This window comes from Pithys albifrons, chromosome 8, assembly GCF_047495875.1.
Source record: "Pithys albifrons albifrons isolate INPA30051 chromosome 8, PitAlb_v1, whole genome shotgun sequence".
Classification (NCBI taxonomy): Eukaryota; Metazoa; Chordata; class Aves; order Passeriformes; family Thamnophilidae; genus Pithys; species Pithys albifrons.
The window spans coordinates 39447284-39459748 of NC_092465.1; the positions used below are offsets into that span (position 1 = coordinate 39447284).

Below are 12465 nucleotides of genomic sequence, written 5' to 3' on the forward strand. Positions count from 1 at the left end.
GAGAGGGTGGATTCCCCATCCCTGGAGGTTTTGCAACTGAGCTTGGCCGTGGCACTGAGTGCCATGATCTGGTAAAGGGACTGGAGTTGGACCAAGGGTTGGACTTGATGATCTCGGAGGTCTTTTCCAACCCAATCCATTCTATGATTACATGGCAGTGGCTTTGTTGGGGTTCTCAGTGGTGTTTATGGTTCTGTTTGCCACCCAGTGGTGAATTAATATGTGAATTGGACCATTTGTTTTCTTTTCAAGAGATCTAAGACCCAGAGCACATGCCTAAAATCTTCTGATTATCAAATGAAAGTAGCAGGATTTAAAAAACAGAAAATAAACTGCAAAGTTAATGCTGTATTTCAAAAGGGAAGGGAAAAAGGAAAACTTTTCTTGCTTTCACATGAAATCTTTGAAATCGACCAGCCCGTCCAGCTCTACAGGAAAGGACAGACAAGAAACCAAACCCCAGGCAACAGCAGACCCTCTTTTTTTGTTTTTATCAACTGAAAATTAGATTTCAAGCACACCAGCTTAATCACTGAGCAAAACTCTTCAGGAACAATGTGCAATCTGACCTTCTGCAGTGTTGTCTTCTTTCCATGAACACCAAACCCCACAGGAGAACGGACTCCCTGAAGGAGCCCCACTTCTGTATTAATGGCAGGGAATATCTGTGGTGTTTGTGGCTCAACCAGCCCCTCCATCACTACAGGAAAGGAGAGAGGAAAAAACTGAGAATGTATAATTTATCACTGAATGCTAAATTTAAACAACAGAGGTAAAAACTTAAGCAAGCAAAAGATATTCAATTGCTTTGAATTTGCGATTCTTTATGGGGTGTTGAATCACAGAATCATAGAATGGATTGGTTTGGAAAAGACCTCTGAGATTATCAAGTCCAACCCTTGGTCCAACTCCAGTCCCTTTAGATCATGGCACTTGGTGCCACGGCCAATCTCACTTGAAAAACCTCCAGGGATGGGGAATCCACCCCCTCTCTGGGCAGCCCATTCCAATGCCTGGGCACTCTCTCTGCAAGGAAGTTTTTCTGATCTCCAACTTCAATTTCCCCTGGCAGAGCTTGAGCCCATTGTGCCCCCTTGTCCTATTGCTGAGTGCCTGGGAGAAGAGACCAACCCACCTGGCCAGAACTTCCCTTCAGGCAGTTCTAGACAGTGCTGAGGTCACCTCTGAGCCTCCTCTTCTCCAGGCTAAACACCCCCAGCTCCCTCAGCCTCTCCCCACAGCACTTGTGCTCCAGTCCCTTCTCCAGACTTGTTGCTCTTCTCTGGCCCCACTCCAGCCCCTCAATAGATGATGAGATGATGTACTTTTCTTCTTGTCCTGGGTTTGTCAGGGACAATGAATTGTTTTGGCAGCCATGCTCTGGTTAGGCAGGTTTTTGTGAATTGACAGCAATTAATTCTAACACAATTTTTTTGTTTGTTTTGCAGGATAAAGAGGCCTTGCAGCAGCAGCAGTACAATAACCTGCTCCAGATCTCTGCCCTGCAGTCCAAGCTGGACGAAGCCAGGCACCGAGTGCCAGTGGATGGCACTGCTGCCCCTGAGCTCAAGGAGCAGCTCCAGGCAGAGCATGAGGCACTTAAGGCCAAGGAGAGAGAGGTGAGAGCTTTAGCAGAGTCCTGCAGGCTTTTGAATCACAGAATCATGGAATGGATTTGGTTGGAAAAGACCTCAGAGATCATCCCGTTCAACCCTTGGTCCAGCTCCAGTCCCTTTACCAGATCATGGCACTCAGTGCCACGGCCAAGCTCAGTTGAAAAACCTCCAGGGATGGGGAATCCACTTCCTCTCTGGGCAGGCCAGAGTTGCTCTTGTCAGCACAGAAACATTTTGCACACACTTACATTGAACTGAATGCATTAGAAAACCCAGTGATTTAACACGTTAATAAATATTCCTTCTTACTCAGAATTCTCTGTGCTTTGGCCTTAATTAACCGTCTTTTTTCTTGCTTTGTTCTGTGTCCATCTCCCTCCCCACTGGAAACTGTCTTGTGCTGATTCACATCAGCTTTGAGACTGATTGATCAGTATCAGTTGTGAACTGATTGATCAGTGTCAGCTGTAAACTGATTGATCAGTATCAGTTGTAAATTGATTTCCCTTTTCTTCCAAAATTGAGCTGGAGCAGAAGGCAGAGAGCTTTTTGTTTGACTTAGGGGGATAATTCTTGTCACATTATTTGAAACTTTTATTGGGTTTACATGCACAGATTCATCCACAATCCTGCTGTATGTTTATGTTATTATTACATAATTATTCTAATATCTGTGATATAGAAACATCTGGTCCAACTAAGGATGTGCCAAGGAGAAAAAGGGATGGTCCTCCAGGCAGTTGTACACCAGTCTTTGAAGAGCAGTAAGATAATAAACATTAATTTCCTACAGATGGAATTGCCATGTCTCTTATGGAGCCTGATTTATTCACATTCCCAAAGCCCCTGTACTTTAAGACGTGGTAAAACCAGTGGGTGACATCACACTGCTCTTTCAAACACAGAAGTGTGTGGTCATTGATTCATTTATTTAATGTCTGTTGCTGGGATTGGCACTGCAGTGCTGATAATTTCTGTCTTCCAGTAATGGTGTTTATGTCAACTGCTTTAATTAGTTTGGGCATGAAATGCAAATATGGCTTCTATTGTTACTGTAAATTGGATCAGTCAAGGCTTGATTATTCACAATACAGATTAACATATTTCATGTAGGCAGTGAGATTTTTTAAAAAAGAAAATGCAATCCCACCTTTGCAGTACTTTAGTTTTGGAGATGAGCTGAAACATGAGATTCTCACCTTCTGTTTATGTCTCAGGTGTTCTATTAATGCAGGTTGATTAGAGAAATTGCTGAAGTTCCTGTCACTAAATAAGACAATGAATGAACTTTTATCTTCTCTACTTAAATTTAAGAGAATTTAATTGAAAGAACTGTGAACTTTTTTCTTCTTTTTTTAGATTGCAAGCTTGCTAGACCAACTAGAACAATACAAAGATAACCTGAGCAGCAAAAATGAGGAGATAATGCAGCTGAACTTGCAGTTAGAGGTACAAAAAAGCCTTAGCACATCCAGCATCAGCCAGCTCAAGGCAGAGAATGCACACCTGAAGGTGGGTTTCCTTACCTTAGTGTGCCAAGGTGGCAGAGACCTCTTATCTTGAGTGTTGGAGTCTTTATTTCATAATGTTGATTTGTTTCTCTTGCCAAGGGCTGGTTGCATTTTTGTTACAAGGCTAATGGTGGGTATTGTAGAACCAAAGCCCCTCAATATTCTAAATTCACCCTTGTGGCATTATCTTCTACAGTCATTTGATTTAAATCAAAAGCTGAGGGTATTTTCTGGGTTGTGGCAGTCTAATCTGGTGGTAGAAACTCAAATAAAGGAGCTGTAGTTGTGTGCTTGAGGTCTTCAACATTAAATAGGAGAATGTTTCAATAAAACCCCTTGTTCTGTTTTGCCATTAGGCTGAGAGAGGAAGTCAGTCCTTTCTAATGAATTTATTGTTTTTCCTGGTCAGGAGGATCTAACAAAACTTCATGTGAAGCAGAGCCAGGACCTGGGTATTAATGATTCCTCAGCTTTGTCATTCCCACAAGCACTACTTGAAGAAAAGAATCAAGAGATTGATCACTTGAATGAGCAGATGAAGAGACTCCAGCAGGAGCTGGAGAATGCTCTGGAGAACAAAGTAAGAGTACTTTGTTCATTGCTTGACTTTTGGGGGAAGCAAGGCATGCAGGATCTTACTGTAAATGAAATTTGTTTGATAATTCTCTTAGGAAAGTAGAGATTATTTTGAGTAGGTACCAGCTGAAGTGTGTGTGGTTCTTCCTGCTGTTAAATGTGTGATTCAATGCATGTGTGATTAGGAAAAAAACATGAACTCTGTGTGCAATTATAGTTGTGCCTGCATACAGTAATAGCCAGTGATTAATTACATTAATTAGCCTTTTGTTTAGGTTGTGGAAGAGCAAAAATCTGAACTTGAGGAACTCAGATCACTTGTGGAGCACCTTCGTGTTGACCAGGAGAGGCTGTGCAAGGACAAGGATGAAGAGGTGGAGCAACTACATGGGGTGATTGAGAAGCTTCAAAAGGAGCTGGTGCAGTTTGGACCAGTATGTTATGAAGATAGTGACTACCAAGATGACTTCTATCAAGATGCATTGGGTAAACCAGTGGAAAACCTGCAGAACGAGCTGAAGAAAGGACTGGTAGATTGTCAGTGTGACCCTGATCCAAACAGGAAAAATGCATCACTAGTCTCCAAAGTGAGAGAACTTCAGGGGGAACTGGAGCTTGTCTCAGCTTCTAGACAGGCTCTGCAGCAGCAACTGGAAGAGAAGGAACTGCAGTTCAAAATGGAAGTGGAAATCCTGCAGAAAAAGTGCCAACAGCTGCGAGAATCATCAGAGCAGTGCGATGCAGAGCTCAGGTCTCTGAGGGTCCAGCACCAGGCACTTCAGGAGGAATTCAGCCTTTCCCAGGCACATTTGTCCCAGAGGGAGGTTGAAACAAAGCTCACTGAATCCCGGGTTCAAGAACTTGAGGATACTGTGAGAGAAAGGGAAGCCAAAATTCTGGAGAAAGAGATGCAAATGAAGAGCATGGCAGATCAAAGAGAAGCTGATACCACTGAGCTGCAGTACTTAACAGAGAAGGCAGCAGAGCTCCAATCCGAGCTGGAAAAGAGGGATGCAAGCCAGGCACAGGATGTTTATAGCCTTCAATTGGAGGTTTCTAGGCTTGATTTCCAGGTGCAAGCACTGAATCAGAAAGAAGTAGCTTATCTGAGAGAAATCAAGGAACTACAAGGGAGCACTGCAAACCTGAAAGGTCAAATCAAGGCTCAGATGGAGGAGCTCGAGGCCCTGCGGTCAGAAAGAGAGGAATTTCTGTCACAGCTCAAGGAGCAGCTGGGTCATGAGGGGACTCGTTTTCTCAAGCCATTCTGCCAGAGAGAAGGAAAAGGTGTAGCCCTTGAAAAGGGAATGAAGGAATTAGAAGAATTGGAAGCAAATAATGATCAGTTATTCCCAGTATTGGCTTCCCCTGCTGCTAAACTGGTATTTGATTTGTTTTGTAATAGTATTATTTGATTGCTCTGGGGTTTAAGAATAATGTATTATATAAAGCCCTGTAGCTGATCCTTTTGAGTGCTGTAAGAAAGGGAAAAGATGAATGCTGTGACAAGGAGTCACTGGAAGGGTCTGTGATTCTGTGGTTTCCCCAGCAATGGCTCCAGGTGGATGCCTGGAAGGACTCAGAACAGGGCAGGCACCCACAGAAACCTAATCCAGCCTTTCTGAGCTGGGTGTGGTTTTGATCCTGGATCCTCTGGTATGTTTTGGTTATAGATTGTCCTCCACAGGACACAGCCAAGGCCACTGTCACTGCTTGAAAAATCATGCTGCAGAGAGAGCAAAATGCTGCACAGGCAGTGAGGGGGGAGAGGTGTGAAAAACAGCCCCCAAAGAGACTGTGCTGGAGCACAAATCCAATCTGCAGGGTGGGAGGGGAGGAGTTTGGGATCAAGGAGTAAGGAGAAAAGGTGGTGGGGAGGTCTGTCAGTATTTTCCTTTGTTTCTTGCCACCCAGCTGTCTTTCAGTGGCAATTAAATACAGATTCCTCAAGTCCAGTCTGTTTTGCCTGTGAGGGTGGGTAGCAGATGATTCCCCTTCTTTTTTCCCCACCCATGAGCTGCTTCCATCCTATTTTTCCCATTGAGAAGGCAGAGTGAGGGCACAGCTGGGTGGACATTTGCAGGTCAACCAAGGCCAACCCACCCTGAGCTCCCAAGACTGTTTGCCATCCTTTATGGCTGTATTGGAGAACCACTTGAAAATATTTCATCATGTCTCCTTTTTTTTCTTTAAAAATCTTTATTTACTGTGACACTTTCTTGTAATTATTCTGAACCTTTCCTAGAACCATTTGCTCCAAATAACCTGATGATATTAAACTCAATTTTACTCAATTTTAGAAAGCAGTAGGACCCAAGAGATCATTTTTTCCAAGAATTGTAGTAGTCTGTCATACCTCAAATTACTGTCTTTTAAGACTGGTTTACAGAGGTGACAAGTGTTAGTAAAGGGCTCATATGGAAATATTTCTGAGTGCTTATATGGATCTGGGAGCCCTGATTGGCAGTATAATATGGATATAATCATCCAAGGTAGTTGACTTAATTAAAGAAATTATAGGATAATTACTGCGTAAAATGATGTGTTTATTTTTAAAGCAGGAATGAAGCTATGCAAAACATCATCATTCCTGGTGCTTGTATTTTATTTGCCTAAAAGTTCTAGTGTGGATCAGTGCCATTGGCATAGAATCACAGAATCATAGAATTTATTGGGTTGGAAAAGACCTCCGAGATCATCAAGGCCAACCCTTGGTCCAACTCCAGTCCCTTTACCAGATCATGGCACTCAGTGCCACGGCCAAGCTCAGTTGAAAGACCTCCAGGGATGGGGAATCCACCCCCTCTCTGGGCAGCCCATTCCAATGCCTGAGCACTCTCTCTGCAAAGAAGTTTTTTCTCATCTCCAACTTCAATTTCCCCTGGCAGAGCTTGAACCCACCGTGCCCCCTTGTCCTGTTGCTGAGTGCCTGGGAGAAGAGACCAACCCCCACCTGGCCAGAACTTCCCTTCAGGCAGTTCCAGACAGTGCTGAGGTCACCTCTGAGCCTCCTCTTCTCCAGGCTAAACACCCCCAGCTCCCTCAGCCTCTCCCCACAGCACTTGTGCTCCAGTCCCTTCTCCAGCCTCGTTGCTCTTCTCTGGCCCCGCTCCAGCCCCTCAATCTCTTGCCTCAACTGAGGGGCCCAGAACTGAACACAACACTCAAGGTGTGGCCTCCCCAAGGCAGAGTCCAGGGGAAGGGTCACTGCCCTGGGCCTGCTGGCCACGCTGGTTTGGATCCAGGCCAGGATCCCCTTGGCCTTCTTGGCCACCTGGGCACACTGTTGGCTCCTGTTGAGCTTCCTGTCCCTCAGTCCCCCCAGGTCCCTCTGCCTGTCTGCTCTCCAGCCACTCTGTGCCCAGCCTGGAGCGCTACAGGGGGTTGGGGTGGCCAAAGGGCAGGACCTGCACTTGGCCTTGTTGAACTCCATCCCATTGCAATCAGCCCATCTCTCCAGTCTCTCCAGATCCCTCTGCAGAGCCCTCCTGCCTTCCAGCAGGTCGACACTCCCTCCCAACTTGGTGTCATCAGCAAATTTGCTGAGGATGGACTCAATCCCCTCATCTAAATCATCACTGAAGATGTTAAACAGGACTGGACCCAACACAGACCCCTGGGGAACACCACTGGTGACCGGCCACCAGCTGGATGCAGCCCCATTCACCAGCACTCTCTGGGCCCTCCAGCCAGCTCCTAATCCAGGAGAGGGTACACTTGTCCAAGCCATGGGCTACCAGCTTTTCCAGGAGTATATTATGGAGTATAGGTGATGCTGCACATCCAGGGGCTGTCCTAGAAATCCCTCAGGAAAAGGAAACAGGTGGGAAAAGTGTTGGATGGCCTGTGCAGACTGGTGTAATTCTGACCATTGAATGTGTCTGTGCAAGGCAGCAAAACTTCCAGTCCAGTCCAGTTAGATCCCTGTTTAAACAATACAAGGAACTTGGAATTCAGCTGGTAAAACTTTGAAGGACATAAAGGTATGCTGGAATTATGGGAGCAGTTAAATAATTAAAAATAATTTTTCAAGTAGAAACTCAGATGCTGAAATGTTTAATTGACCTCTGTGAGTCAGTGTTATGTATTTCCATGTTTGAGTGCTAAGAATGGGCTGAGGAGGGATGATCATCAAAGTTGGAGAATTTGTGGAGTCAAAGTAAATGAACTACTGTGTCTTCACAGTATTCATTACAATTCACAGTATTCATTACAACAGACTTTTTCCTGTGGATCTGCTCATCCCAGCATTAGAAAAAGCATAATATTTGCAGCATTCTTAGAGGAACAAAGAATCCCCCTGCAGTTGTGCTTGGGTTCAAAATTAGAAACAATGTGAAAATTAGGAAATGTATTGAAGTGAAAGCTGGAGGAGCATTTAGAAGAGGGGGTGGTACCTGCACTAGGCTTAAAATAGGCTGGGTCTCATCAGCTGAGAGAGGTGATTAACATGAGAGAATTAAGGTGGTGGTCTAAGATGAGAGAGAAAACAATTATTCACTGTATCTGACAGCATGAGAGGTGTGGAGGATGAATGAAATTTCCATGTTGACAGATTTAAAATAAAATAAAATATCTTCAGAGCATCATTAAGACTTAGCCACAGAATCGAAGAGCCAAAAGAGTAATTTTAGCTTAAAATTACTTGAATGAAGCACCTGAAGGAAAAATGAAACAACTGTGAAAGATCGTTTTTAAACATGTTCCTCACTTTCTAAAATCATATTCAAATTGCATTAAACAATTAATGTGTGTTATTCCATTGTAGGAAAAAGATGAAGTTATGTTTGACTTGACAACTCAGAATACAAATCCAAAAACTCAGATTAAGCAATCCCAAGAAAATATCTTACTTAAGGAGTTGGACATGATCCACAGCTCTGAAGAGGATCAAGGTTTGAAGAAACACTGCCAGCAAATGTTGGAAGTTCATCAAACACCTAATTCTCCAAAACACAATTTGGACATAGACAAAGACACTTCCAAAGACTTTCAGAATTTAGTTGTGAGTATGTCCTCGTGGGGCTCGCCTGAGATCATGAGGAAACAAGACAACAGCCTGGAACTGCAACCAGTGCTCCACCTGACACCCTTCTCAGAACCTGAAAACACTGACCTGGAAATGCTGCATACAAGGTCATCCCTGCAAGGAGATAATTCTGTGTCACTGGGATATCCCCATCTGGATGAAACTGGCAGTGGGAATGCAGTGGTGGGAGGAGGGAGAAGATCTCCAGCTTTCTCTGAAAGTACCTATTCTGTTGATGATGATGATGATGATGAAGATGAAGATATGCAGGAGAAGATGTTGGTAAGTGATATTTCATGTCTGGTTTAATCCTTGTTACCCAAGTTGCTCAGCCCTGTCCCTTGGGATCCTTGAGGGGTTATTGGCTCCAAACCTACACAGTGCTGGGGGTCCAGGAATGTTCTGGACACACCATTGTTATCTCTTACTATGATGGTCACTGATAAATTTGTGCTAACACTTCCTGTGCTAGGAATTGAGCTAAAACCTGTCAAACCTGCAGTGCTCAGTGAACTGAAACCACTCCCCACTTAGGAATATCTGTTGTTGAGTGTTAGAAGAAACCCTTTCCAAAGTGGAGAATAGAATTTTTTTATTTTTAACGGAAATATATTTATGTTTTGTTTGCCCATCCCATCCCGTCCCATCCCATCCCGTCCCCATTCCTGTTCCCGTCCCCATTCCTGTTCCCGTCCCCATTCCTGTTCCCGTCCCGTCATCCCCGTCCCATCATCCCCATCCCATCCCCTCCATCTCTCTCTATATGTACAGTCTGTATCCTGTAATCTCACAGGAAGATAAAAGTCTGTACTTCAGAAAATTTCTCTTTAGTTGTATATTTTTGTGCCTTGCTTTTAAGGGGCAGTTAAATATAAATACATGTCCCTTTTTTAAGACTGTTAAAAGAGATAAAAAATGAGATGGAATGGCTTCCAAAGAGCATTCATTGTGGTATTTTTCATCTCTATCATTATGATCAACGAGGCATTTGCTAAAATCTGCACTAGTAAAAAACTTGTCCTAAGTGCAGCAAACGACAGCTGGACTCAGAGAACTAAATCCATGTAAAAACATTTATTTCCAAGCAGATGAGAGAAGCTGATAATCTGCCTTTAACCCCTTCTGATTTACAAGATGATGTAAGATCAAGAGCATCTGTGATAAGCAGTAAGTTTAACTTTGTAGATTCGTTTCACCTTTGGTTAACTTCATTACAAAAATATTACGTTTCCTCTTGTTCCTACTTTCTTTTGCTGTAGGTCTTTTATTGGAAAGCTGTTGCCTCTTTGTTTAGAAACACTTGTATATTCGTGCCTGCTTTTACCTTCTGTTATTTTTACATATTAAAAAGGCAGCAGGGGGGTTGAGTCCTGACTTGAACTGTGACACTGTCTCTGGTGCTAAACACAACTTGTAAGATCTCAACCAACCCACTTGATCTGACCCTGCATTCATAGTGAGAGAAGAAATCATGGTTATTTTGCAAGTGGTTGTTCTGGTTTCAGGTTCTTTTCATGTTTATAACACCTGTGGGTGTGGGGGGTTGTGTCTTCCTTCAGGTACCAGCTCAAGTTTGGCAGCTCAGCTGAAGCAGGAGCTGCAGAGGTCAGACCACCTCAGTGCCAATGCCATGGCTTGTCTGCACTACCAGGGAGTGTTCCCAGATATTATGGAGTCAGTGAAGGAGAGGGAAGTACTCTCCCCACAGCTGAAGGTAAGGTGTGATTAATACAAGCACACCAGCAAATTAAAACTGGACAGAGAAAATTAAATACTAACAGGAATAGAGTTAGCTGGGACATTTACACTGAAAACTGCTCTGTAATGGTTTAAACTTCAGCTGGTTATGGCTCTTGAGTCATTTTTGCATCTCTTGTGGTGAAATTACTGACATTTGCCTGTGCTTGCTGGAATTGAATTAGTTTTGCCAGGACAGCTCTGGTGATGTCTTAGAATGAGGTGGGACAAGGGCTGGTTGATCTGTTTGATGGGTTTGTCTTGGAGGCTTCACAGAAAGCTGTTTCAGAAGCAACCATAGCTGACACTGTGCTCCCCTGCCTGTCCTTGTCATCCTGAGGTGATGGAGAGCTGTGGGAACACCTTCCCTGAAGGGAAGTTCTGGCCAGGTGGGGGTTGGTCTCTTCTCCCAGGCACTCAGCAATAGGACAAGGGGGCATGATGGGCTCAAGACCAACCCTTGGTTCAACTCCAGTCCCTTTACCAGATCATGGCACTCAGTGCCATGGCCAAGCTCAGTACTGAGTGTTTAGTTTGAACACTTTACTGTGCTTCTGATGTTACTGTTTGCTAAAGGTTCTATTGGCTCTTGAAGTCATCACTGTTTTGATTCCAGTGACAGAAAAGCAACTCGAGTTGATTAAAAAGTTGTCATTCAAAAAAGTGCAAGGGAAGAATATCAGAGTTAAGGAGAAGTACTCTGTGTTGTTGTTAAAGTGAGTAGGAGTGAGGGACAGCTTCACATGGATATTTCTGATGAGATGTGTGTAAGAAAAGGACTTAAATCTCTAGTGACCTTCCTTGAAAAGAGGCCAGGAAACATCTGTGCATGATGTAATAGTTTGTGAACAGGGAATTTATTTAAAATATATTCATGGGTCTGACACTGTCAGAGGAAACAATTTCCACTGAGTAAATTATTAAAACTGATTATTTTGGGAGATATTATTTGTACATAATCTGCTAAATTCAGCCAAGGTTGTCTAAATACATCATTCAGTTTAGTTACGTGGCTTCAAACTTGAAAGAATTTAATTTATTCCCAGGAAATTTAGTTAAATAGTTCTGAACCAACAAAGTTAAAGTACAGCCCTTTGGCATAATTGCATATTAGTAATTTATGCTTAATTGCATTTAGGGTGTTGATGTACACATCCCCCTTATTTTTATTGTCTGGTGCTATCCCCTCCTATTCTTACCCTCTCTGGATGCTGATGCCTGTTTGCATTCCTGGGTTTTTTATTACCTTTCCAGACTGTGCTGAAGATGGTGTATGAGGAGAGCCAAAAAATCCTGGCTTTGTCAGAGCATCCCTTTGGCTTCAGGGAGCTGAAGAAGGTTCCTCAGACCCAGGTGGTGATGGAGGGCTGGCAGAAGGAGGGCTTGGCCCTGCTGGATGCCATCCAGTCCCTGAGGGATTACCTGGGCAAGGTGGCAGAGAGAGGGGACAAGGTATGGCAAGAAAATACCCTTTAAAGCAACGTAACCAAGTTTTATAGCTATAGAAATGTATATTGTTACGAGTTTGGGTGTGTATATGTATGTATAAAGAATAAGGGACTCTTTCTGAGATCCAAACAGACTCTTTAAACACTTTTTAATCTGCTTAAATTAACAGCTATTTTCTTACATAGTAATGATATGAAAGACATTGGGTTAGAAAATCAGTGATGCCATTTAAAAAAATTATATTTTTACAGGAAACTTCAGGTGTTGCTGCTGACTGGAGAGGAGAACTTCTGCAAGCAGTACAGAATGTGTTTGAGAAGGAGAGAAATGTCTTGCAAATTGACTTGAAGTCTCACTTCTCCAATCCTGCATCTGGGGATGCAAGTTCATTAGTGGAAAAACTGGAGTATATAATGAAACAACAAGTAAGAAAATCTCCTGAATCAGGTTTTTTAAAGTATTCTTTTCAGTTTTATTGCTTCTGTTGTTAAATCTTACCTTGTGTGTTAATACAGATGGGGTGGGATCAGTTGGCTTTTATCTTTCC

General features: G+C 43.3%; 1 protein-coding gene across 9 annotated transcripts in view; it reads left to right on the forward strand.

Moving 5' to 3' along the window:
* Window positions 1-12465, forward strand: part of PCNT (pericentrin) — a 97676-nt gene that overhangs the window by 60605 nt on the left and 24606 nt on the right. For 7 of the 9 annotated variants that reach the window (XM_071562844.1, XM_071562841.1, XM_071562845.1 and 4 more), the window contains 9 exons: window positions 1449-1619; window positions 2976-3128; window positions 3537-3707; window positions 3979-5085; window positions 8472-9014; window positions 9818-9899; window positions 10292-10446; window positions 11724-11921; window positions 12170-12343. In XM_071562844.1, coding sequence (XP_071418945.1) covers window positions 1449-1619; window positions 2976-3128; window positions 3537-3707; window positions 3979-5085; window positions 8472-9014; window positions 9818-9899; window positions 10292-10446; window positions 11724-11921; window positions 12170-12343 — 2754 coding nt within the window. The remainder of the gene's footprint in view (window positions 1-1448; window positions 1620-2975; window positions 3129-3536; window positions 3708-3978; window positions 5086-8471; window positions 9015-9817; window positions 9900-10291; window positions 10447-11723; window positions 11922-12169; window positions 12344-12465) is intronic. The other 2 variants (XM_071562842.1, XM_071562848.1) reach the window with 2 other exon arrangements.